A 24,662-nucleotide genomic window follows, 5' to 3' on the forward strand; every position below is an offset into this window, starting at 1 on the left:
CTTGAATTTGATACTATTCTGCAATGAAAATGTTAATTTGACATTTTTGAAACTGATTTACACACACTCCTAAGAAAATTACAATTTAAGTTTAGTGATAAACAAATACATAAGATTAACTAGATATTTATTTAATTATAATTTGTTTAAAAATATAAAAGTAATTCATAGCTTCAAAAATAGACTTTTGACACCCTTTTAGCAAATAATAATAGGATTTAACAATGGGCTTGAAAATACTCATGTTACAGATTTTTACAAGTAAGAATACTTGTAACTACTTTTAATGTCTTTGTATTAGGCATGTCAGGTAACATAGCTTTTTGATCTTTATAAAATTTAAAAAAATTGAGCTACAAACTAGATAGGAACCATCAGCTACCAAAATCATGGATTTTTTTTGTTTTTTAATGGAAAGCCTACTTGCTTTTGTATTTCATCTTAATTTAGTGCACAAACACATGATCACAGAGCTGGGTCAAATGCTTCCTTAGAAAGTCAACCAAAAGGTAGTAACAGGCTACTAATAACAAAATATCTTTGTAGACAATCAAGTTCATCACAACCCCCTTCCCAACACTAATTTCATTTTTCTTAGAAATGCCTAGGGAGGTATATGTGCCTTTTACTCCTCCTTAATGATTAACATATAAAAATTTTAAAGATCAGAAGGAACACGAGTTCCTCAGTAGAAAACAGTCCCCATCTCTAGTACATGGTAGGATTCAAGGAGCCGGGCCACCCAAAGGAGGTCACCGAAGGGACACAAACGCTGCAGCTGGAGTACAGCTGTCACAGGGACGGTATGAAGGTTCGCTGTGGTGCGGTAAGTAGTCTGGCAGCAGGCGGGTAACTGAAGTACCGTATAACTTTATATATACACCATCACGAATTTCAGTTATGGCTTTTACGGCCCCGTTAAGGTCAAGATTATAAATATGAATTAAAAAAATAATTCTTCTATAATTAAAATGCCAACTTCTACCAGCGGAGGGAGCGCTTCATTGCTTGTAGCCAGGTATCCATAGCAGGTTTGTATTCCTCAGAGTCCTTCTGGGGCTCAAAAACAGCTTCTATCCGCCTTAGCTTCTTTAGTTGTTCTTTGTCAGACCAAAATCCTAAAAACAGAAAGTTCATTCTCAATCTCAACTGCAAATATGTTATTTTTGAGTTGTTCTAGTTTATTTCCAAGGGATCCAAAGCAGAAACACAGTAAGAACTCATGACAGCTCTTCTTTACTCAGTCAACAACTTTCTCAGAGGGAAGCATACTTTTAACATGTGAAACTCTTTTCCACTAGCATCCCCTTGTTTGGAATCCTGACAAGAGCACATCTGCTGCACTGGGACCGTTTCCAAGGAACAGCTCTGCTACACTGACATCCCCTCAGGTTTCATCCACACTGAGCTTTTGGCTGCAGGTCTCTCCCAACAAAGAAGCGCCACAGAAACAAAAACTTAGCACTAGTTGCTTTCTAGTGTCTTAACAACTGCATAAATGGCAGAAAACGCTGGTGTTACGTACTGAGATTAATTTATGCTATTGAATCATTCTTGTCTATCAAGGGCTGCAGCTTTCTTGTAGTTCTAATTGCTGAGTAAGTCTTACCTCAGTATATAGTTTTTATCTTACAGATATTTATGTATCAAAACGATTGAATGAATTTAATATCCACCTACAAAATACACTTCCATTCAGCAAAACCATTGCCAGTTTGTAGTTTTAAGTCTGGTTAACTATATACAATTCCTTGTGAATAGAGCTGCATTTTTTCCCTGTTAACAGTTTATTTTTTACTTCCATTGTGAAAACCCCAAAGAATAAAGACTCGGTTCACAGATGAGAGGGCACAGCTTCAGTATGAGTGACAGGGCTGCACGTTAGCACAGCAGTTTGTTACGTGATCCACCCCCACCGGGCACCGTTCCAGGCACTGCAAACATGAGAGGGGATGCAGTGTCCAGGTCAAGACAGAGGGAGGCTCACCTCTTTCTTCTCCAGCAGTATATCCTTCTAAATGTAAATTAATCTTACAAACACATATGCAGATTCTTTTCACATTAAACTCATTGTCACTATTCATTTATGTAAAACCAACCAAGCATGCGACTGCTCAGCGAATTGGGACATTGTGTTAGAAATACAAATACGGTCCTTCATTTGGTTTATGTATGACTATCATCTGTTTCTTTAGTACATCAAATACAAGTACATGGGTACAAAGAACTACACAGAGAAACATAAACACTGCTTACCCTGGATTCCCACAACAATGGCTGAAGTTTGGGGAGTTTTTACAATTACCTGAAGTTATGAACTTTTTTTCTGTTTTTTTTTCCTTTATTCACAAACGTGCATTATGAAGGGGAAAACAAAACCCCTTTGAAGGTATACATACCTGAAGCAAGGCCTGCTAGAAAAGCTGCACCAAGACTGGACATGTCTGCATTTGCAGGTTTTTCTATTTTCTTATTAATTAAATCTGAAGTCATCTGCATGACAAAACTATTATTACTGACACCTCCATCAGCTCTACAGTGAGAAGGGAAGAAAAAGTAAAAAAAAAAGTGTTTAGTTCAAATGCTTATTGACAACTTTTCAGAAAACAACTTCTGGCGTTTCATAGCCATGCGTAAATCCTCCCGTCACTCATGTACAAATGCATTTCCATTTCATGGGCAAATTTAGAGGCCTGCACAAGGTGCCTATAAACTGGGGGCGGGACAGTAGACAGACACAGGCGAGACACATTATCAAAATATGTGAAAGCTCTGTCTTCTAAAACTACATCAACCTGGTGGAAATGTTGGGGTTCAGAACAGAACCTTTACATGGTTATCACCACATGACAAGAGTCGAACTCATTACATTAAGCAAACCATTTCAAGTGTTCTCAGACCTAGAAAATACTTCTGTCATTACTACCCAATCTTTGTAGTAGTTAGTTAAAACACTTCACAGTTGCTTCTTTTTATGAGGAATATGAGAACGAGGCATCTATTTTCCTAATTACATCACAAAGACCCTTTTAATGGATAAAACTAGAACTTATCAATGCTGATCTTTAATCATTTGAGAATGATTACTAGTGGTGCAAAGTAATCACTCTTGCAAACAAAAATCAACTATAACAGAAAGCAATCTTTGAATTGTCATTGACTGGTTGGTTATGCTGTTGGACTCCAACAGCAGCCAGGTCCAGAGCTGTTGTTCTATCAACTGTGGTGCAGTAAAGACATCTGCTGTTTATTCTTAGTATAGAAAGTGTTGGGTAATAAAACTTAACAGTTGCTTAAAAATCTTCATTTATGTCAGATGAAATCTTCTCTGTGACATGATGCCTCAGAAAACTTTTGCATAAATGTTTTGGCTGTTTTTGAAAGTAAAATCAGGAGACACTGCCTTATCAGTGATGGTACAGGGTTTTGCTTCTTTGTACATACAATTAAGAAGGGTTACCACCTGTACGCTATGGCATAAAAACCTTTAACTGGCAAGCTCACTTCCTTAATGCCAGTGACATGCATTTTCCTTTGTCTGTAAAAATAAGACAACCTACAACACAGGACACGAGGACTAAAACTGAGGGTTCCTTCCTTGATGGTGTTGAGACAAGCAAAGAAAGGTAACAGGAATGTAGAGGGCTAATGAAAACAACTTTGTAGGAGCCAGAGACTGAGAAGAAAGGAAAGATACAGGACGAGAGCTAAAAACAGAATGAACATATTTATGGGATAAAAACTATTAAAAAAAATCAAAGGTAATGGACAGATACTAAAGATGTGTGGACAAAAGCACGGGAGAGCAGTTAACAACCCTACTGGAAAACCCTTTAAGTGTATCTCAGTATCTCCTAATGCTTAATCCAGAAGCTGAATTGCTACTGATCATAGTTAACTATCACAGTCAGTATATGAAACAGCAATTTCATATTGATGAGTAAAACAGAACACGATCATACAATTTAAAGTTTATATTACAAGGCGAACGGGTTCAGAATTCTCATGTTCCCTAAGCAGCACCTCCATACTTCCCATTTTTCAGTTCGCAGTCTTAATATGACTTCTCAAATTTTCAATGCAATTTTCTATGTAAAAAAGCTTCCTAAGGAATCAAAGATTCCAATACTTCTCAGCTTTTCCCCGTCATCAAAACCCCAAGCCTGGATGTTCCTCATCTTTGCCTACTCTGTTCCAGTACATGATGTAAGGCAGAAACTTTTACCTCCCCCCACTTTGTACTATCATTTTTTTTCCACTTCTCAAAAGTCTGATTTCTCAGTGTGCCCACCAGCCTAAATCCTTTGCATGGGCATCAGGAAAAAAAGCCAGAAGAGGGACAGGAACACTCTCCTCTCTGTTCTTGACCATGGTACCATGGTGACCCCTGGCTGCCAGGAGAAATGTTGGAGAGCTTTCTCAGCATGAGAAACAATTCAGCTACATTTTTCCAACACTTTGTGAAAAGTGTATACTAGGGATCACAGTTACCTTACTAAATTTCATTTGCTTCTTTAGAGACTGAATCAAAACCAATGTATTCACAACTGAATTGGAAAAATATTCTTCCTCTTTCCTTCATGAATAGATCCAGTTTTAACTAATGTCTTCACAAAATCATGTCAGTTGAAGAGACCCTCAGGGTCACTGAGTCCAAACATAACCTAACCTAACCTAACTCTGGCACTAAACCATGTCCCTAAGAACCTCACCTAAATGCCTTTTAAACCCCTCCAGGGATGGTGACAGTAAAATAAAATGCGTAATAAAGTTCACACCTATTTAACTCAAATTCCCATGTATCAAAGTTAAAAGTTACATAGAACTTACCGAATATTTTGAAGAGGAATGCGCACGTCCTTCACAATGATATCATAAAGCTGCTTGTTTCTTCAAAAAAAAAAAAATTAGTTGAATTAAGCATTATATATTCCATAAAGTGTTTCCAGTATCTACATAGTCAGAAAATAAAATACAAGGCAAAAAAGGCCTCAGTTGTGTGAGAAATGCCGCATTAGCTACAAGTTTCCTAACTGCATTAAAAAAAAAAAGGACTAAATCCCAGCCCATTCTATAACAAGTCCCTGTAGAAGGTACATCTATTCCCACCTGAAAGTGATGATGGGTTTCTACAGATATGATGGAATTGTTGATGAAACAAGTGGTTTAGAATGAGGAAAGCAGACTGACAGTGTTCATCAGAGTTCACCCAGCTGTTCTTCAGAGAACTTCCAAAGGCTGTAAGTTTGATTTGTTCTGAAACCATTTCATTTAATAGGAGAAAATCTACACACAAAGGATCTCTACCCTTCTCTAGTCACGTATTTGAATGAAATGAGTTTCTCAACATGCCTGTTTTCAAGAGACCTGTGCTTCAGTTCAGGAATTATTGCATGTCACGTTTCTCTTACAGTGCAGAAAAAAAATGTTGTTGTCCATTCACATCTTTAAAGATGCTTAAGATGCCTATTACCACATTTTATAACACACAAAAAATTCAGACTTTAACCACAGAACTAACATAAAAATTTCAGCTTCAGGGATACTTTAAACAGAGTCGGACTGGGCTACAGCTTCTGACAAAACACTGTCAGGACAAACTTTAGACAGAAAACATTTTTAGAACATACAGGAAACAATAATTAAGTAATGATATGAGAGGTTTTCAACTACAAAAGTGACCTAACAAATACATATGAGTTTATTTGTAAAGTGTGAAAAGAAAAAAAGGGAAGCAGCTAAAACTTTTAAATGTAACAGTAATGAATTACTACATTTTATATTTTACAAACTGCAGAAGTCCATGCATCCATTTAACACTGCGGATCAAAATAAAAGTAACTGTAGGAAAATAAAAGCAAGATAATTAACAAAGTAGTACCTGAAAGCTACAGATTCCAATATAGCTCGTACAAGATGGTTTCTGGTAGTGGAAGGTTTCAGCCCCATGAAAGAAGCACATAAATATGGGTCATTCACAGAAACCTGCAGAAAAGATGTCACCGTGAATTCGGTGAATTGTATTTGTTGGCTTTTGAGAAAGAAGTCAAAGAGTAAGAAAAAAAATAACTTACGACAATTACAGGCAGCATAATGAAAGAAGAAAATTGAAAACAATATGTAAGAGGTATATAGTGTTATTTTAGCTAACTCAGTGAACAGTTTAAATAGCTTTTTTCAACAGGTAAAAGGTTTAAGTGACTTCTTCCAAATCTGACATACTAACACCCAGTAATCTGCACAGCTTCTCTTTAAAATACATGTAGTGTACACTTTAGGTGTGTAGGACAGGCCACACTGGTATTGCTGTTCTCTAGGAAGGTTTCGCACACACACTTTTCTTTTTTAAACACTTCTGAACTGCTGAAAGATAAACTGAGTTTTAAAAGTAACACTGAAAAGGATGGTCATACTTGGTTAGTTTATACTACAGCCTGTTTTCAGTGACACTGCTAAAGAGTTCAGCTGAAATTCTAATGATCACTGTCTTCTTTTTGCAGAACTGGAGGATTGATTGATAATCTCCTCTTCACCCCTTGGATGAACTTTATCACAAAATACGAGTTTGCTGGCCCATACCTGGTTTGTGACAATGCTACATCTTATTTTCATAGTAGACAGTAATTTTTAAATTGAAACAATCCTGTCCAGTTGTGTTGTGCTAAATATCAATTATGACAACACTTACGAGAAGTTTGAATTTCATGCTTATAGAATACATACACACATATTTAAAAATTAAGAAACTGCTAACATACGTAAAAAAAACCAAAACCAACCAAACCCACACACAACAAAAACCAACAAGAACACATATGGATAGGTACACACAGCCTAAAGGAAAAACTGGAATTTTGCAAAAGTTCCTAAATAGAAGAAACTTAAAGTAAAAGAAATATTGCTTTTTTTCCATGTATAACTACCTTTCCCATTCTAAGAATGGAACTACTTGTCCATCCCAGTAGCACAATAAGGATCCATGGCTTCCAAGTTTGCTGATTTTGATATAAAAAGATAATAAACTAAAAAGTGCAGGCTCATATTCTATGTAAGGGTGAGCATCCTGAAAGAATCAATCATATAAAAAAAAACAAGAGAAAAAAGTAGCAGTGCATAATATCTGCATACACTCCAATGAAGAGTCCTAAGTTTTTGGTGTTACTACTCACCACAGCAAATTAACCCTGGAAACCCCTATTTCTAGCAGAATAAGTGGAAAAACGATTGAAGCACATATTAACTTTAAATACACTTTCACAACGATGCTCCTCTCAGTGCGCTGCATCACAGCAGTGGAATTCGGTAAAAAACAAACTTGTTCTTATTGCCTTAATATGGACAAGTACAGAAACATTTTACCCTGTGTAGGAAACCAACATGTAGGCTTCACAAGAGCCCTCCCCAACCACCGTCATTTTAAGGTCTAAGAAACGCGACCATACAATCAATTTGTGTTACCACCTGGCCATGAAGCTAAGCAGACACGTTACAGCCCCAGGAATGTTCAGCTCTGTTCATGTCCCTTTTCACACTGTTTTTACTCCACTCAGTTTCTAAACTGACACAGATTCTGTTACTGTGTTCAACTGAAACACATAGGGCTTTTCAAAAGCAAAGAAATCCAGATTGGTGTTAGGTAACTAGATGTCACAGCTGAAGAGAAATCCATTCAGTTTTCTAAATACAGATTCTAAATTTGGACTAGGAATATTAGAATTGGGTGAAAAAAGATTGAATCAATGTTTACCAAGAAGCCAGCTCAGGTTCCTTCAGGAGACAGTGTCAAGAAAGCAAGGGAGAGACAAACCCGCAAAGCAAAACAAAAACCAGCCAAACAAAAGAGAGGTTTTACCAGCATCTGTAGAACTTGAATATTAATAGGATTAAGAGTTCAAAAAAGATTCAGACTAACATTTGTCCACCTCAGGATTCCTGTTTGCAAATATTGAAATTCGGTGTGGCTCAACATTTACTTATCCACAGCAGAATTGCTCAGAGTAAATGCTAAATGGAAGCATCTCCACATAATCAAGTTTTATACCCTTAAAAATAAATGTAAATGATTAGGTCGGCTGGTTGAGAGAAGGTAGCTGAGCTACCAGCACAAGAAGGGAAATTTTTCTTTGCTTTGTTCCATTAACGTACAGGACTTACACAAAGGTAAGGTTAAAGATGTTACGTTTCTTTAGGAAAAAACCACTAGTCCTGGGAACAATCAAACCAAGCATGGTAGACCAGTGAAGATCAAAATTAAATGTACTTTTCGACCCACACAGAGACATAAGCTGTCACAAACATTCCATGTAGCTCTAAAATATATGTATTCAAACTAACACATTCCTATCTAAGACTTCTAAGAGAAAAGAGAAGACAGTGATTTTTGAGCAAAACCCAGAATACTGTTTTTATCCTAATGGTTTTTCTTTGTTTGCTAGAGTCACAAAGATAATTAAGTAAGTGGAGCATCTCCCTTATGAGGACGGGCTGAGGGAGCTGGGGCTCTTTAGCTTGGAGGAGACTGAGGGGTGACCTCATTAATGTTTACAAATATATAAAGGGTGAGTGTCAGGAGGATGGAGCCAGGCTCTTCTCGGTGACAACCAATGATAAGACAAGGGGTAATGGGTTCAAACTGGAACACAGGAGGTTCCACTTAAATATGAGAAGAAACTTCTTCCCAGTGAGGGTGATGGAGCCTGAAATGGGCTGCCCAGGGAGGTTGTGGAGTCTCCTACTCTGGAGACATTCAAACCCACCTGGGTGTTCCTGCTCCAGTGGGGGGACTGGACTAGGTGATCTTTTGAGGTTCCTTCCAACCCCTGACATTCTGTGATTCTCTTTGGGCAGCACAGTGGCACCTGACAGGTTCAAACATCAGCTGTCTATGCATTGAAGAACCAGGTGATGACAGACCTTACTCAACTCCCAGAGCACAGCAACAGCTTTCCCTTCATCTTGCCTGGTCCACCTGTCCAATACAGTTTATAATGCTAATATTCCAAATGACAAGTTGAAGACCAGGACTACAGCACAGAGTCTTTCCTAGACAGCAACACTGATCAGCAAGACAAAGTTTTGTGGAGACGTTGGGTATTTTTATGTTGACAAACCAAAAATGTAGAAACAGCTATGCTGCTGAACATGGGCTTTCAGTCAGACTGTCTCATACTGCTTAGGAAAGTGGCATAAGCAGATAAGGTTTTGGGGCTCTGCACAGTCCCCAAGCGAGCAATGGCTGTATTAGCAAAACCTGTTTATTTTCATTCTGTATGAAGGTTTGTCCAAGAGCTCTGACTTGCAGCTCTGTCATACTTTGTGGTAACAAATTAGAAACTATTATTAGAAACTATTATTACCAACTGTCAAACATATACTGGAAGCAACTGCTTTGTAGCTGAACAGACAGTATGTCAGCTCCTCTGCTACCACAATTTGCCATTTAATGTAATGTATTCGCTGGAACTCTCATCAATTCTAATCTAGACTAATATGCTAGACTGAACTGCGGTATCAGTATCACCCTTGTCGCTGCCTCTGCACAGGGACAGGAATTCATACCTGTAATGAAACTCAAGAGGGATCACAAATCAGAGGTAGAAAGGACAGACATGAGGATACATAAGTCTCTCGCATAAATGGAAAGCAAGCAAAAAGAACCCAGAGCTTGTGACCCAGAGGGCATCAAGTAACTGCAGGAAGTTCCTCAAATAGAGAGGAAGGTGAAAACAAGCTATTGGGAAAAAGAGGGGACAAAGTGAAGAACAAATATCAGGAGCTCCTTATGACACACATCGTGCTCAGCAACAAGGCACAAACTTTAAAATAAAGGGAAAAATCTAATACAGACTGAAATCTGCATATCAAAGAAGCGTCTAAGTATTACTGTCTATGCCTTTTGTAACACCCGGACATGGCAGTCTTGCTCATATTTAAGTATTAATTAATTGCAATCTACATCCTTAAACCAGGCAGAATAAAATGAATTATTTTAGAACAGTGATTAGAAGTATTGTCTCTATGAAGGCTTTGCGTGAGGCAGAAAGGCTATGGGATCGGTTTTCATCCCTGCAGGAACTGCCCAAGCTCCCGTAGGCAAGTCATTTAGTTTATTTCTCCCTCAGGTCTCCATCTGAAAAATGGAAGTAATTTTCTTGTTTCACAGGGTTTTTCTCAAGGGGGGGTGGTGTTTAAGCATTCTCATGGGACAATGAGCTCTATATATTGTGGTGAGGGACAGAGAATAAGAACCTGAGTAGTATAGAATGAATCATAGGATACCAGGTTGGAAGGGACTGTAAGAATCATCTGGTGCGACCATTCTTGGCAAAAGCACCATCTAGACAAGATAGCCCAGCTGTGGGAAGATGAAAGTTACTACATTTAAACATGTAAAGGTTAACATTTTAACTGGGTTATTAAAAATATATTCTCAATTATATCAATAAAAATAATTTTACCTGAAAACCTGGAACAAAACAAACGCCTTGAGAATCAACAACACTCCGTGCCATTTTTTCTGTTTCATCTACATTGGTGAAAAGATCTGTAAAGATGCAGAAGTCATATGCTTTTATTATTCACTTCAATTTCTTCATGTATTACTAAGAGACAAAAGTCTAGAGTTAGACTATTTCTTTGTGTAATATTCTTAAAATATATATTCCAAGGGAAATAATCACTTCTGTATTTCATGGCTATCAGTCACATTAAAAAGTAGTCCTATTCAGATGAAAACTAAATTCAAAAGGATTCTCTCATCTCCATTATGCTATAGCCTTTTAACTTCCAGATCTTGTAAGAGGTCATTAGCTTTCCAAACAGACATGAGAATTGAGAACACTAACAGTGGCACCCTATGTATGCTAAAAACCAAAACAAAAAAACCTGGGTTTCTCTCCAAAGATGTTGTTATTGTCAGCCCAAGCACCAAATGACTACAGAGACAGTCCTTAATACTCGTCATGTTTTCTCATCACCCTTAATATTTTTACAAGTGACTGAGGTCCTAATATCACCTGTTTGATAGACACTACTTTCAATGCCTTGTCTAGCTGGATGTCTCCTTTCACAACTCTATCGACATCCCTCTTTAGCTTGTTCTTTACCCACATGCAGTTCTTGTACTAACACCCATCTTCTGTAGTTGTAACTAATTATGTCTTATGTAGCCAGAAGACTAGAAGACTAGATATCTGCTGTAAAGGAGAGCTATTGCTTTTTCTTGTCTAAAAAAGAAAATTTTCCAATAAAAGACAAATTAGATTAATCTAGCTCAACTTATCTTCGAAAAACCCATCTTGGTAACTTGCCAGGAGTTTCAATTTACCTTTGTAACCTTCATAAATTTCTTTGAAAGCTTTGGATTCTATTGTGCCCAGACTAATAAGCCTAAATCACATTGTTTCCTTCCTGTTTTATTTGCTGTTACTGAACTACATATAGTACCTCTATGTCATGACAGAGAACGAAAATGTTAAGTAAGGTTTACTTCACCTTGAAATTCCACATACTATTTTTTCAAAATTCTTGGAAGTGATCTTATCCCACTAAAAGAAGCCCATTAAACTAAGTTTGCCTTGCTGCAGAAATGCCTATTTCCAAACTTTTACCACTATTCTATGTCTCATCTTCATCCACACTGAGTCACACCATCCTTACTGAGGCCATTAGTTTACCTTGTGTTTCAGCCCAATTCCTTCTGTAGAGCAGAAGTTTTAACCTTCTCTTTATTTGTAAAGCCGATAAAAGTTTCTGAATTCTGCTTATCTGAAATAGTATTTCCAGTAAATACAGGTCTTGCTTATGAGAGAGTTTATAGCAGTGTGCCTATTTTTTTATCTCCCTCTAAAACTTTCCCAATTTTTGCCTGTGGTAACAATTATAGGTCATATCCATTCCACTACTGGCTGGCTAAAAAATCTCTTATACTATTCCTCTGCATATACCAACAATATCCATTTTAAGTATGGATAAATTCTATATGGATATGTATCAATTTTAAGTATGGAATTTGAAGTAGCGACCTTATATATGTACCACTGATACTTTCATCTGCAGCACTGAACTGTGTGATGATGTGAGTTACTGCCTCAGAAGACCAGTGGCTGTTACTCTCTAGGCTCAGATGAAGACATGAGGACCAATCTGAGTCACATCTAATCCTTAAGGGCACATATGTGAGCAGTATATGCACATATGCACCAGAAGTTGACAACTTCAAGAAATTTGGAATTTTGTGGTCAGCTATACTTCAGGAAGACCTTTTCCAGACAACCTAAAGTTTGAGGCACTAATTCCTTTTTCTGCACCCCAGTAAAGGTGTACTAAACTTATAAGTAAGCAAAGTAAATAGTTTATTAGAACACTCAGGAAAGTTATCCTACAAACAATCAGTGGCTTTGGATATCAACTACCATAGAGCTAGTATTTTTCTTAGTCTTTTATTAATCTGGAATGCAAACCTTGTCATTACATAGTAGTCATAGTCCAAAGGCATATTACTTCTATGCGAAGCAACATACACACCACTGTTACTTTCAGAAATTAAGTTCTTCACTTCATTTTCATGTAACTCAAATCTGTTGTTAATTCTGAGAGGTACAGCTAGAGATCTCTCAGAAGCATTAAAACAACTGTTTGTGGAATACTGGATTTACAACCATGCTGCCTAGACTGAATCAGTAGTCAATTTCTGTGCTTCTCCTCAACTGAAAACTCAAGTTCAAATACCCTAAACCAGAACACCTGTAACTTTACACAGGTCTCCTTTACACTATTTCTATTCAAGTCTGGATACCAAGTTTAAAAAAAAAAGCACAGGCATCTGGAAGTTTGTCATGCTCGAGAGAAAGCAAGTGCGGAATCAAATGTTTCAGGAAAATCAAAGCCTACACAGGTAGGAGGGTGTGAGAGGCAGAGTCTGGTGAGGAGATGACTGTGCCAACCAGACTCCCCACAGCACACACGCTCGGCAGAGAACTCACTAACGAGACAAAACATTTTGCGCTGTCCAAGACATGTAGTCTAGTTTCTTCAATTGTGGATAACAAAGCCAAGCCAAATAACATAACTAAAGCCCTATAAAACGTTTTCTTGAAAGTAGTAACATATTTTACTTTCTATAAAACTAAAGAATTACTTACTTATATCGTGAGCCCATTTTATGGCAGTGCCAACGTCAGACATACAGCCTTCAGTTAAGTAAACAACTTCTTCCCCAATCTTCCAACCAATGAGTGGATACAGACCTTAATTATTTTCCATGAAACAAAACACTTAGTTAAATTAATGTTTCCAGACAATAATCCAAATTAAAAAGAGTAGTTTTTATTCAATTCCCTTGCAGAATTCAATCTAAAAAAGTGTTACTGATAGAGGTTGAATTGTTTAAAAATTAATGATGGAATTACAGGAGACTTAAACAATAGTTTGTTAAAACCAAGTTAACCTAACAAAAACCCACTATCATATCACACACACAAAAAAACCACCTAAAAACCACAACTCTCTTTAAGGTAAAGAGAAGAGCTATCTGCACTTAAAAAAATATAATAATAAGAGATTCTATGTACTTAAAAAATAAATAAAAATGTTCTCCTATTTGTTTTCAAGCTATATAATTTTCCCCAACGGTTTCTAAAATATCAGAATTTACTTCCTCAAAACATAAAACATGAATGCTGGGCTTTCAGACGGAAAGCACAAATACTAAACCAGACACGTACACACAAAAAAACCCCAAACAATACAAAGCTAGAACATGGATCTTATTCATAGAACTGGATGAAAAAGCTAATGCTGTTTTAGTCCTTTTTCAATTGTCCCCAATAAAGGCTTCCATCAGTTAACTATAGCATTTTACCTGACATTTTACCTTTGTCTTTGACAAAGACAAGAGAAACATACCATTAAAAATTGTCAGTGTGAACCCAAAGACCTTCTTATCTGATATCTGTGTTAGTAAGGACATAACACAAAAGTCCTGCAGAATTCTGCTTGTATGCTAAAGCAAAAAGACTTTGTTATCTGGCTGAATAGAACATATTCTCCAGCACTGCAGCTGGACAGTTTTCAGGCCACTCGATAAGGACCTAAGCATTCAATGGCCACTGCAATAAAAACTTCACCCAAGCCAAGTGCTGTAACTGCTGGAGTGAAGAAAGCGCCCAGACCTTGTGGGACCCTGCAGAGGGCTCGGAAATCATGAGTAACGCAACTAAAGTAAATTACTCCCAGTCATTTACCAGAAAAGCATCAGAAGGATCTAAGGATAATATCTACTTTCTCAAGGTGACTTTGCTGATATACAAGTGTCTCTCACTGAATCATCTCCAGTTCACTTGCCTGTGTCCAAAAGAGTGGCACGGTAATATCAGTGCAATTGCAGAAACTGGTTTACTGCTGGAGGCACTCTGGTGCTTACAAGGAAAAACAATTAGCAGTACCTGCTTAAAGTTTTGTCTCTTGAAAGGAAAAGGTGATATACATAGCTCCAGACCCCTGGTGCAGGTCTCCCCTTATGCTCTTTACTTTGTACCAAAGGTGAAGCTGCAGAGCAGCAAGAGCAAACAACGCATTGAGGCAAAAGTCCTAGAGAAAGACAGCTAACGAGGGCCAGAGAAGGCCGTCACGTAGCCTTCCTGATGCCACTCATCTCAGAATCGTTGGTAATGTAAGATCATCTATGTCCAGAGAACGGATTGACATGATGCTTGGCCATGACCACCGCTACTAAGATCTAATAGACTGCCAGAGAGGTAGATTTAAAATCTATACAACGTGCTTCCATCATTGAGTTGTGAGAAGTGCTTTCTCAAAGGAACTATTTTTTTTTTTTAAACTGTTATATATAGCAACTAAATGTAGATCAGAAACTAGACCAGCAACTAATGAATAGCTTGCTCAAGGATACTGTAGGGATTCATCTTGCAGTCTTAAATACATATGTCAACTTTAAAGACAGAACACATTACATTTCCTGGCCAGGGCACTGAGAAAGCTAGGCAACTAACTTGTCCTACTAACCATACCGCACAACAGCCAAAGAACACAGAGAAAATAATTTTAACATAAACAACAGCCTAAAGCAGTAGGTTTCACAGCATGGCCTTAAAGATTTCAACTCCTGTCAGGTCACAATAGCCATGTATTTTTTTAAAAGAAAACAAAATGGAAAAACCTTACAGCATGTTTTCGCTATTATGTTTGCACAGATCACATACATTTGATTCCCTAAGTAAAAGTACCATTGCAATGACATCATTAACTAGCCTAAATGCATTTGTATTCATAGGGAACTCAATGTCCCTGCTATTCAGTTCTGACACAACTCCTGTATTTGCCAAGCTCCTTCCTGACTTCAGCTGGTGAAAGTCTCCTTGGGACACCACACCACTGTCCTCCTCCCCAGCCCCACCCTCCCATTTTAAATTGCAGGCTTCCTGAAATTAGTAACCACGGAAAAATATGACAGAGACTGTGCAGGCAAATTTACTTCAGTATCATCTGTTGCTTTCTTGACAAATGGCCATCTACGACAAACTAACAGGCTTGACAGACCACAAATGTTCAAAACAATGAAGTTTTAAACACTAGAAACACACTGGGGAGCCTCTTTCCGGTATTTTAAAAGAAAAGTAGTAACTGCTAATCCTGCACTACCTCAACTGCAGGTACTTCAAAACATAAGGGCTCAAGAGGAGGAAATTACAATGATCCCACCGAACATTTTGATCTGAGAAACCAGAGGATGAGCCCCTTTTTCTCCATTCCTGGACTGTGTAAAATGACTATCAAGAAGAATAGGGAAGGAAAATTAAAAAAAATAAGTATGCAAGCGGTAGAAATAATCATCAGTGATATTACTTAAATTCTCTCTCTGAGCATCATATTTCAGGATAACTAAGATCTACATTTTTCTAACTAAAACCTTCCGCAGCTCTGAAAACACTTTCAAGCTGTTTTTCTACAACTGAAGACAGAAGAAAAGCATAACCCTTTTTATCTCTTTTTGTCTCCTTATCATCAACAGCTGTCAAGTAAAGTGAAATACTCTACAAGTAAAATTTCACTAGCTTACCTCTCTGTGATGCAAAGAGACGCTCTCCAGTATTCACGTTCCAGAAACCACCTGTTCCCATGGTCAGTTTGGCATCCCCGGGGTGAAAGCAGCATTCTCCAAACATGGCTGACTGCTGGTCAGCCACCTGCCGCACCAACAAACACACAACTCAGCTGCCAACCACCCGCTTACAATCCTGCTGCAGTTTAAAATACCTACGCAAACAGAGTTCTGACTACAAATGACCACTCAGAAAGGAACTGAGCATTAAGAGAGGATTCTCATACAATTCCTGAAGTATCTGCAGACCATTTTGACAGACGGATTTATCGCTAGAATCAAATCACACCAGGTTTGGACACAACGTGAATGCCTGTAGTATTACTTGCAAGACTGAAAAATATGTTATGGGAACAAAATACATATTTTCCGTTTTAGTATTTGATAAGGATAAACAGGGCAACTGCAATGCCAAGGAGCAGAACGGAGTAGCTTGGCTTGAATTCCTCTTCCCCCAAGAGAAGCTGAAGTTTTGAGGTCTCACCTTCTTTTTTCCCCTGCTACTTTCTCCTGTATCACATTATTCCATGCTTAATTTTTATTAAGTGTATTTACTTATGTTTGTGCCTTGGTAAAAAAGTAAATTTACAGAGAAATTGAGTCTACATGTCTTTAAAAACAGCAAGGGAAATTAATGTTAGATAGATGACTTTTTCCATATACCTGAATTCCAGTAGATTTTTCTACATGTCATCACTTTACAAAAATAATGGGGTTTTCTTATCCAAATCCTAACTGCTGAGGTAAGAACATGTAGTTCTCCATTATTTTCACTGAAAAAAAAAAAAAATAAAAGGCACCACAAGTGAACCTATTAACAAATCCTGCTACGTTTGTGTAGAGTCTTACTGAAGTCAAGCCAGGATGGACCCCATTGCGCAACTTTATACAGAACAACTGATTATCTGCCAGAGACATCAGCACAGCCTGGAGCAGAACCCAGCTCTGCTCAGTCCTCCATTCAGTGCTTAACCATTCGGCCATCTGACCTTCACGGACCTCAACCCCTACAAACCCCTTCCTGTTCCTCTCTCCTCCTTTGCCCCTAAGGTCATAAACTGAGTTTCTGGAGAAAAATTGAACAACCAATTCTACCGCAGTTAAGTCACAGAGAAGGAATAGAGAACATTCTCTAAACAAGCAAGTATTAAATCAAAGCTAAATAAACAGAATACAGGTAAAAATGGACAGATTAATATACGAAAATATTTTCACTCACCATTGCCATTATTGGAATAGGTGCCCCAAATATTTCAGAGTCAGCTGATCCAAAGTTGAAGCTTAAAACAAATGTTATGGAGAAACATCACAACACTAAATTGAACCTTTTGTTAAAATGAAATCCAGGCATATAAGGCCCAAGTCTGAATCACATATGAAAGGTAACGCTACCAATTTATGTTAAAGAAAGCATCAGAACTATCACTTTCAGAAACACTGATAATAAAAATAAAGTTTTGGATGTTGTGTTAAAAAAGTAAATCTGTATATTAAAATATTTTTGTGTGTAGCTGTATATTACTTTGTGCAGATTATTTAGCATTTTTCTAAAGGCCATTAATTCAACAGGTATATTCTTTTAAATATGCCTTCAGAGTTACCTTGTGTCTTTCACTGAAGGATAAATAGATGTTGGAATGGAAAGTAAGCTACACAAAGTGGGGTTCCAACACTTCTGAAATAATACAGAAAAAGTAAAAATGTCAGCAACTCTCTCATAAATACGATATATAGAAACAACATTTTGTGGGGCAGCACATACCGTATAGGGTTCAAAAATGCCTGTAGCACTGGCATTTGAGTAATCTGTAGCATACACAGAACCTACCATTAAAAAAAAAAAAAGAAGTAAGATTTTAGATATCCAAATATTTAAACATACTTTAAACATCTCTTGAGATATAAACTGAGTGTCTATAGGAAAAGTCATAATGAGACAATTGAGCACACAAACTTTACCTGCCGCTCACTATAATGTGTATATATTAATTACCTTATTTTACCCTCAAGAAACTGGCTAGAAGAGAGTTGGTACTTTTGACACTGTGTACAACACTGACTGCATCACTGTCAATCATAACCCATCCAATTGCTCAGACACTGGCCCACAGGACAGACACTTGTGATCCTTTCACATTTGTAACAATTCTTTGTTCTTTTCTCCCCTGCCCCTCACAGGTACTTTTCTCCAACCAATGCCAATTAGTCCTGGTAGTCCTCTTTAAATCTGAAATGCTTAAAAGGTTGATTACACTAAATAGTTATTTTCCTTTCTCACTACCTTTCCAGGCAGGCCCAAAGAATAATTAATTCAGAAGTTTAGTGGGTTTTCTGTTTGTTTGTTTCTAGGTGTTTGTGGGGTTTTTTGGCTGTAGTTTTCTGTTTGTTTTGTAAACAGTAAATATACTACAATATTCATCAATTATTAAAAAGGCAAAAATTGTCAAAGAACTCTTTGAATTCTAGAAAATATCAATGACAGTTATGAATGTCATTAGCCAGATTCCAATATGTTTTATTCATATTTAAGAGGAATTGCAACATTCACCTTTAGTCAATCTATAGAGTAACCACGTGTCAATTGTTCCAAAGCAGCAGTTGTTTTTTTTTGCAGCTTCTTCTGCCTGAGAACAAATATACATTAAAGTAGTATTAACAACTGGGTACAATAAAGAGGAATGTACTTCCTGATTCCTTTTTTTCATTCTCTTCATGGTTAATGATAATGCCTCCAGAAAATAAGTCTGTGATTGACAACGTTTCTTCTAAAATAGAGCGAGTCAGCTTTATAAGTAACGTTATCCTACGGTTCATGCTCCTAGAAGAGGATGAGCACAGTTTCTTACAGTTGCTGCTAAAGAAAGAAAAGCAATTAATCTTCTACCAGAGTGGCATCAGAGACTTAAGAAGGGAAACTTTGTATTCACAATTGTAACAGCAGTGAGAAAACAAGGTCCTGCACACTGCGCTTAAATAAAAAATTAACAGAAATAGAAGAAACCAGTGTATTTTTAAGCATGTGCTTGACAAAATACAGAGACATCATTTTCTGGTCTATGTAATCTGTAAAGAGTTTAAAATATTATTTTCCTTGGGATTTTTTTCTCCTTTAAAACAGGAAATTCAGGTTTCATCTAATTACTATTAACCAATGCTGTGTATAACCACAGAATTCAGAAAAAGAACACGCAAAGTAGTTCACTCAAAACATGACTGAATATATTACTCTCTGTAATTAAGAGCCTTGAAATTTTGAGCTTCTTGGTTTGGTAGTCACATATTTTAGGTACCAGTGCCTGACAAAAAGTGGAAGAACGTTCATCTCACACTGAACGTTCAGCAGCTGCATAACTTTCAATTCTATAATCCTCCAAATTCACACCTTACATTTTCAACAGGTTCAACCAAAACATGCCAGTAAAAAATTCTACTTGACCTTCTCAACAGTTAGTTTTGTGACAGAAAACATCTGATAAAATTCAAAAGATTTTGGGGTTTCTTTACACAGAGTAGAAAATCAATGATAACCATTTTCTTCAAAAATAACTTGAAAATTAACATAGAAAATAAGATGACTGAAGTCAGAAATACAATAGGAAGAAACAAGACAATTGGTAAGGATTAGAACAAAAAATAGAAAAAATATTTGTTACATAGCTCATTAGCCCATTAGATTATTCCAGCATAACTTATTTTACATGTAGTTTTGAATTTACACTACAACAAAATGCAAAATAAATTGCAGTGTTTGATTGCTCAGCACATTATTTGTGAAACTGTAAACACTGGAATAATGCTGAGTGGAAAGATGGGAGTGCCGGTTGAAAATAAATACAATTGCCATGCAAAACTAGAGTGCAAACAGCCTTAAAACAAATTACTATTACAAATTGTGTAATTGTATGAAGTGAAGTAAGGTGTGGGAATAGCAAGAAGTGCGGTTCCAGGGACCTGGATCATAAAGGAAGATCAATACTGACATGACCATCCGGATAGCCAAAGAAGAAATAATACTAAAATAATTAAATCACATCAATTAGTCAAAACATAAAGGGCCTTGGACGGATTGTTCTGAAGTATGCTTTTCATAACTGTAAGGAGTGACAGCCCAGGCCCACGGTATCTTGGGCTGCAAAACTGCCCCCAAGTATATGTGACTTGTGAATGTTGTTGGGGCTGGTCTGGGAACGTGACTGAAACAGACACAACACGAGCGTGGTGTGTTTGGAATAACAATAACTGAAAAAACATCCTGTCTAACCTCTTAGTCCAGGCCCATATCTGTAAACGTATAAACTGTGAATGATTGATAAAGAGGGCCTCAGCCTGGCTCAGCACCCCCTCCCGAACACGACCTCTGCCCATGTGCACGTCGTTCCTCATCGCATAAGGTGATTTGATTATGTTTCTTATGCATGAAGAAAACTTATTACTACTACATGTTTTGAGAATCAGAGGAAAAAATTGTACAAACATGAGCAGATATTAAGGTACACAGGCTTCGAACATCAACATGGACGGAAGTCTTTCATTCTGGTTCTTCTGAGGAAAATAACAAGCAAGACAAAACTGAAGAGGTTACAACCAACCTAAGTCACTAGCCATTATTATGACTTAAGAAAGGTATTATTTTTCCCTTTCCAACTTACCTCGTGGATGTTTTTAAAGACCCATGACAACTTCATAGAAGCTTGTTGTGTTGAAAAAGTAAGAAAACTTGGTGCCAAATATCGATCATTCCCAGTCAAAAAATGAAGTATTGTAAAAATAATATGGACTACCTGTTTCAAAAGAAAACAGTTACCTAATTTTTAACCTCCCCCTTTAAAGGTTTCTGATCAAATATCTTTAAAGGATGACAATACAGATGAGAGCTGCTGACAGGAGATTAGATTCAGAAAGGTAAAATTCTGTTATGGAGTCTTTACATAGGATTTCACCAGGCAGCCTTCCCACAACAAATTCCACAGGAAAGATCAACTGCACGAAATCAGTCTGTTTTCCTTACTTCTCGCTGGCAAATTTAGGGAGACAGCTCGGCATTACAAGGGCAAGTCACCTACATGAGCCCAATGCCTGACCTGACTGACTGCATTACAGTTATTACAGTGCAAGCTATCCTGCAGTCAACAGGCTTACTCATGTTAATAAGATGTAATAATTAATCAACTTTTCATTCAAAGATATCGGTGGCAAACCAAAGAATTTAACTTCTTATTGGGTGTGTGCTAGGCAGTTTCCACTTACAGGAAAAACAACTTGTTTTCCCTCTTAGAGCAAACCTTTCTCTTCTAAAGGTATGCAGCACAAGGTATGAGCAGCGTAAGCGTACCTTCTGTACATAATCTGAGCAAAGAGTACATTAAAAAAAACACAGGCAAAACCCACTACCAATGAAAAACTGCCTATGTCCAAAAAAAATAAGCTGTAGCAGTGTTAACATGCAACATTTTAATATAACAAAGAGACCAAAAAGTAAAAAATGCATGCTAGACTGAGGGGTATCTTTTCCCATAATTAATTACCTTCAGGCCATCAGTGCTACGTTTTTCCTGGTACTATCTTCCATGTTGATCTTGCTCAGGTAAATGTTTTTAGGTCACAGTACATCATAGTAACACGTTAATAGGACACTTACAGTATTTCATATATTGCCCTAGTCTTCATAAAAATGAAAAAGTTCCAATATGCCATGTCCAAGCAGTACCTAGCTCAGCATAGTATTACCTTCAGCAGAAGGGACTTATTCCAGGAATTCACAAGTTCAGCACTTCTCGAGTCTTGCCAACTTATGAAATTATGAAAAGGTTTCCCTGTCCTCCTGAAAAACAATATTTGAACATTCCCAATTAAAACTACAGAACATACACTGCCCCCAAAATTCAACATCATTCACCATTTCCAGCCAGGACATTTAACACTAGGTCTGTTCCTAAAATAAGTGCATGTCCTCCTGGTGGATTTGAGGAATTACTAATAGGCATGTGGAGACTTTGGGTGTGAGGCTTCTCACCAGAGTTACAAAAGAAAATTATATATTCATCTCATCCAAACTACTAAGAACAAAACAAGAATGACACACATCACTTATAAACCATTCTGAACTACTATAAGGTATGGCTGTGCAAATGCAAAAGAACAGGAGTGACTGACATTCACTGCTTTCAGGTTGTGACTTCACTGAGTTCAACGTTTCTTTCTACAGCTTGTTTCCATACAGTCCATGAACACAAATTCATTTTAAACAACACACAATATACATACTTGTGCCATGTAATGAAAGTTCCTCTCTGCGTTGAGATGCCGAGACCAGCAATTTGCCTCATGTGAAGACCCGCCACTAAAAAAAACAAACCGTATACACAAAAACAAAGAAGAAACAAACAAAACCACAACTTTTCCAATATAACTGTAAAACCTATGGAATATTTAAAAAATAATTTAAGAGAATATAAACCTCTACAGACTGGCCAACTAACTTAGCTTGCCAAGTACCTCCATGCATGCTTCCAGAAGCAAAGTTATGTGGAAAAAAAACCCAAACCATTAAGAAATGTCACCTAACTGATAGACTACCTATTTTGTCCAAAGTACTGTTACTCTGAAGGGCTCTCAGTCCCACTATTTGAACAAATCACAGCTTAAGCAGGTTCTTCTCATACATGTTCTTACGTTAACTTTCATGTGCAAAGTTACTCATTTGCATAAGGATATTCTGCAGCCTACAACTGCCAGCCTCTGAGTGACAATTACTGAAGGGGTTTCACAGACAAAGGGCACGCCTTGTTCTGCCAACCTTGACATGTGCTTCTGCACCTTCTCTTACCCTGGTCCTTGCATGCATGCAGGCAGTGCTATTGAGGCCCTCAATCAGCTGAAAATTAAATCTGTGCTTTTGCAAAGCCACCTGCTCCAGCTGCCCGCACAAGTGCTGCTGGTAGCGGGAGCGTACAGGAGGAGGACTGGGGAGCAGGTGGCTTGACAACAGCAATATTTCTTTTTCAGTAGCAGCTGGGTGTAAACTGAAGGCAAGACCACGCCAGTGCTACCCCAGCTCATTAGTGGCATGTGTTACTCCTCCCCATCTCCACAACCTAGATGCTCCCACCACTTTTGCTGCATCAACCATCATGCTCTCTAAACGTCTATGTGAGCAGAGCTAACTTCCATTATAGAGAAAAGCAAAACAGAAAACACGGATGACCTTCAGCTAAGCTGCCTCCTGGAAGGACTGGACTAGTTTCAGAGTGAGAGAAGGCTGGGGCCACACAGCCAGGTGCAGTTTCCACCCTGAGGTAGTACTGAACTACATCAGCTTATCCACCTGTGCATGGAATCCCATGTTTTAGCTCCACAAACCCTGTAAACCGAAGTGCTCCTATGCCTTCTTTCTGCTTCCAGACAGTAATTACTGCCCATTACCACACCCTCCCTTGTGCTGGCACAAATATTCATGAAGCTCTGCTGGCATAAACAACCAACTGCACAGTGATTTGTCCCAGGAAACTGCTCTGGACTTGAAACAACCCTGCGGAAAGGAGGGTGGAACTGCTGCTTTTGACAGCAGTGTGGGCTCACTTACATTACACAACCACTTAAAAAACGACTTGCCAACAGTGCACACAGCTTGGCCACAAGAAAAGCTTCCCATTTTAAAACTAACTGAAAACTCTTGCTTCCTGATTTGCCCTACAGAGTGGGAGTGGAGAAAGCTAGATAGGTATTTAGGGGATGAGGTGGCATTGCTATTCTTGTGACAGAACGGTTGTGGCCGCTGAGAAAACAAGAACAAGAGCCCAAAATAATCAGCTGCAGCTTACAACTGGTAGTGGTTCCTTTCCCTGTCCCCTAGGCTGCCTTCCAAAGGAAGAGACCAGAGCACCTTTGCCTTGATCCAAACTTGGAGGCAGAGCAGCACTTGGAGACCAAACTGCCAGAGAGGTTGAGCAGGAGGAACTTCAGGCACTGTACGAAAGAATATGACGCACACACATGTGACAAGGAGGCTGAGGCACAGTGACAACATGAGCTGGGGTGCAGCTGACAGGTCCAAGGCACCAGCATGGCACAGAAGGTGATCCATGCTGCACAGCAGAATGCCAGAGCTGGCACAATGGGAAACACGTGGGAGTTGCCGAGAGTAAGCGCATAGCTAGATCAGCATCCAAAAAAGTGGGTTGGGTGGGAATGAGAAGCTTGGGAGAACAGGGAGTTGTTTGTGTTTAGTGCACATAGTGAATACTAGGAAATTTTAGGCTAACGTACAAATACAAACCAACAAGAAAACAGAAATCAGATGGTAAGAACTGTCTGCAGTTTGAATGGGGAAAGCAGAAGTATCAGGTTGTAATTGAGCAAGTGTAACTATGCAGCATGCTGCTTCCATTCTCTCCTACAATCACATACACACACAAGTGGCAGTAGAACAATGGGGCATTGCAAGAGCAAACAAGTCTACTCTCTGTTTCTAGAGAGGCATCTGGAGGAAGGGAGACAGGCACTGGGGAAGGATACATACACAGAACACCGCAACAAGGCTGTC

The 24,662-nt window shown here is 38.1% G+C and overlaps 1 protein-coding gene across 1 annotated transcript; it reads right to left on the reverse strand.

Moving 5' to 3' along the window:
• Positions 1-177: 177 nt before the first annotated feature.
• On the reverse strand, positions 178-22,726 carry GK5 (glycerol kinase 5). The gene is made up of 14 exons (XM_080349380.1): positions 22,385-22,726; positions 21,848-21,941; positions 20,770-20,901; positions 18,669-18,744; positions 17,883-17,944; positions 17,722-17,795; positions 17,340-17,400; positions 16,079-16,205; positions 13,143-13,247; positions 10,458-10,543; positions 5,882-5,985; positions 4,831-4,890; positions 2,400-2,533; positions 178-1,118 (listed from the first exon to the last, which is right to left on the reverse strand). The coding sequence occupies exons 1-14, from the start codon at positions 22,444-22,446 to the stop codon at positions 982-984; spliced, it is 1,314 nt and encodes a 437-aa protein (XP_080205506.1). The 5' UTR covers positions 22,447-22,726; the 3' UTR covers positions 178-981.
• Positions 22,727-24,662: the final 1,936 nt, after the last annotated feature.

The sequence above is a fragment of the Nesoenas mayeri genome (genome assembly GCF_963082525.1).
Source record: "Nesoenas mayeri genome assembly, chromosome: 9".
Lineage (NCBI taxonomy): Eukaryota > Metazoa > Chordata > Aves > Columbiformes > Columbidae > Nesoenas > Nesoenas mayeri.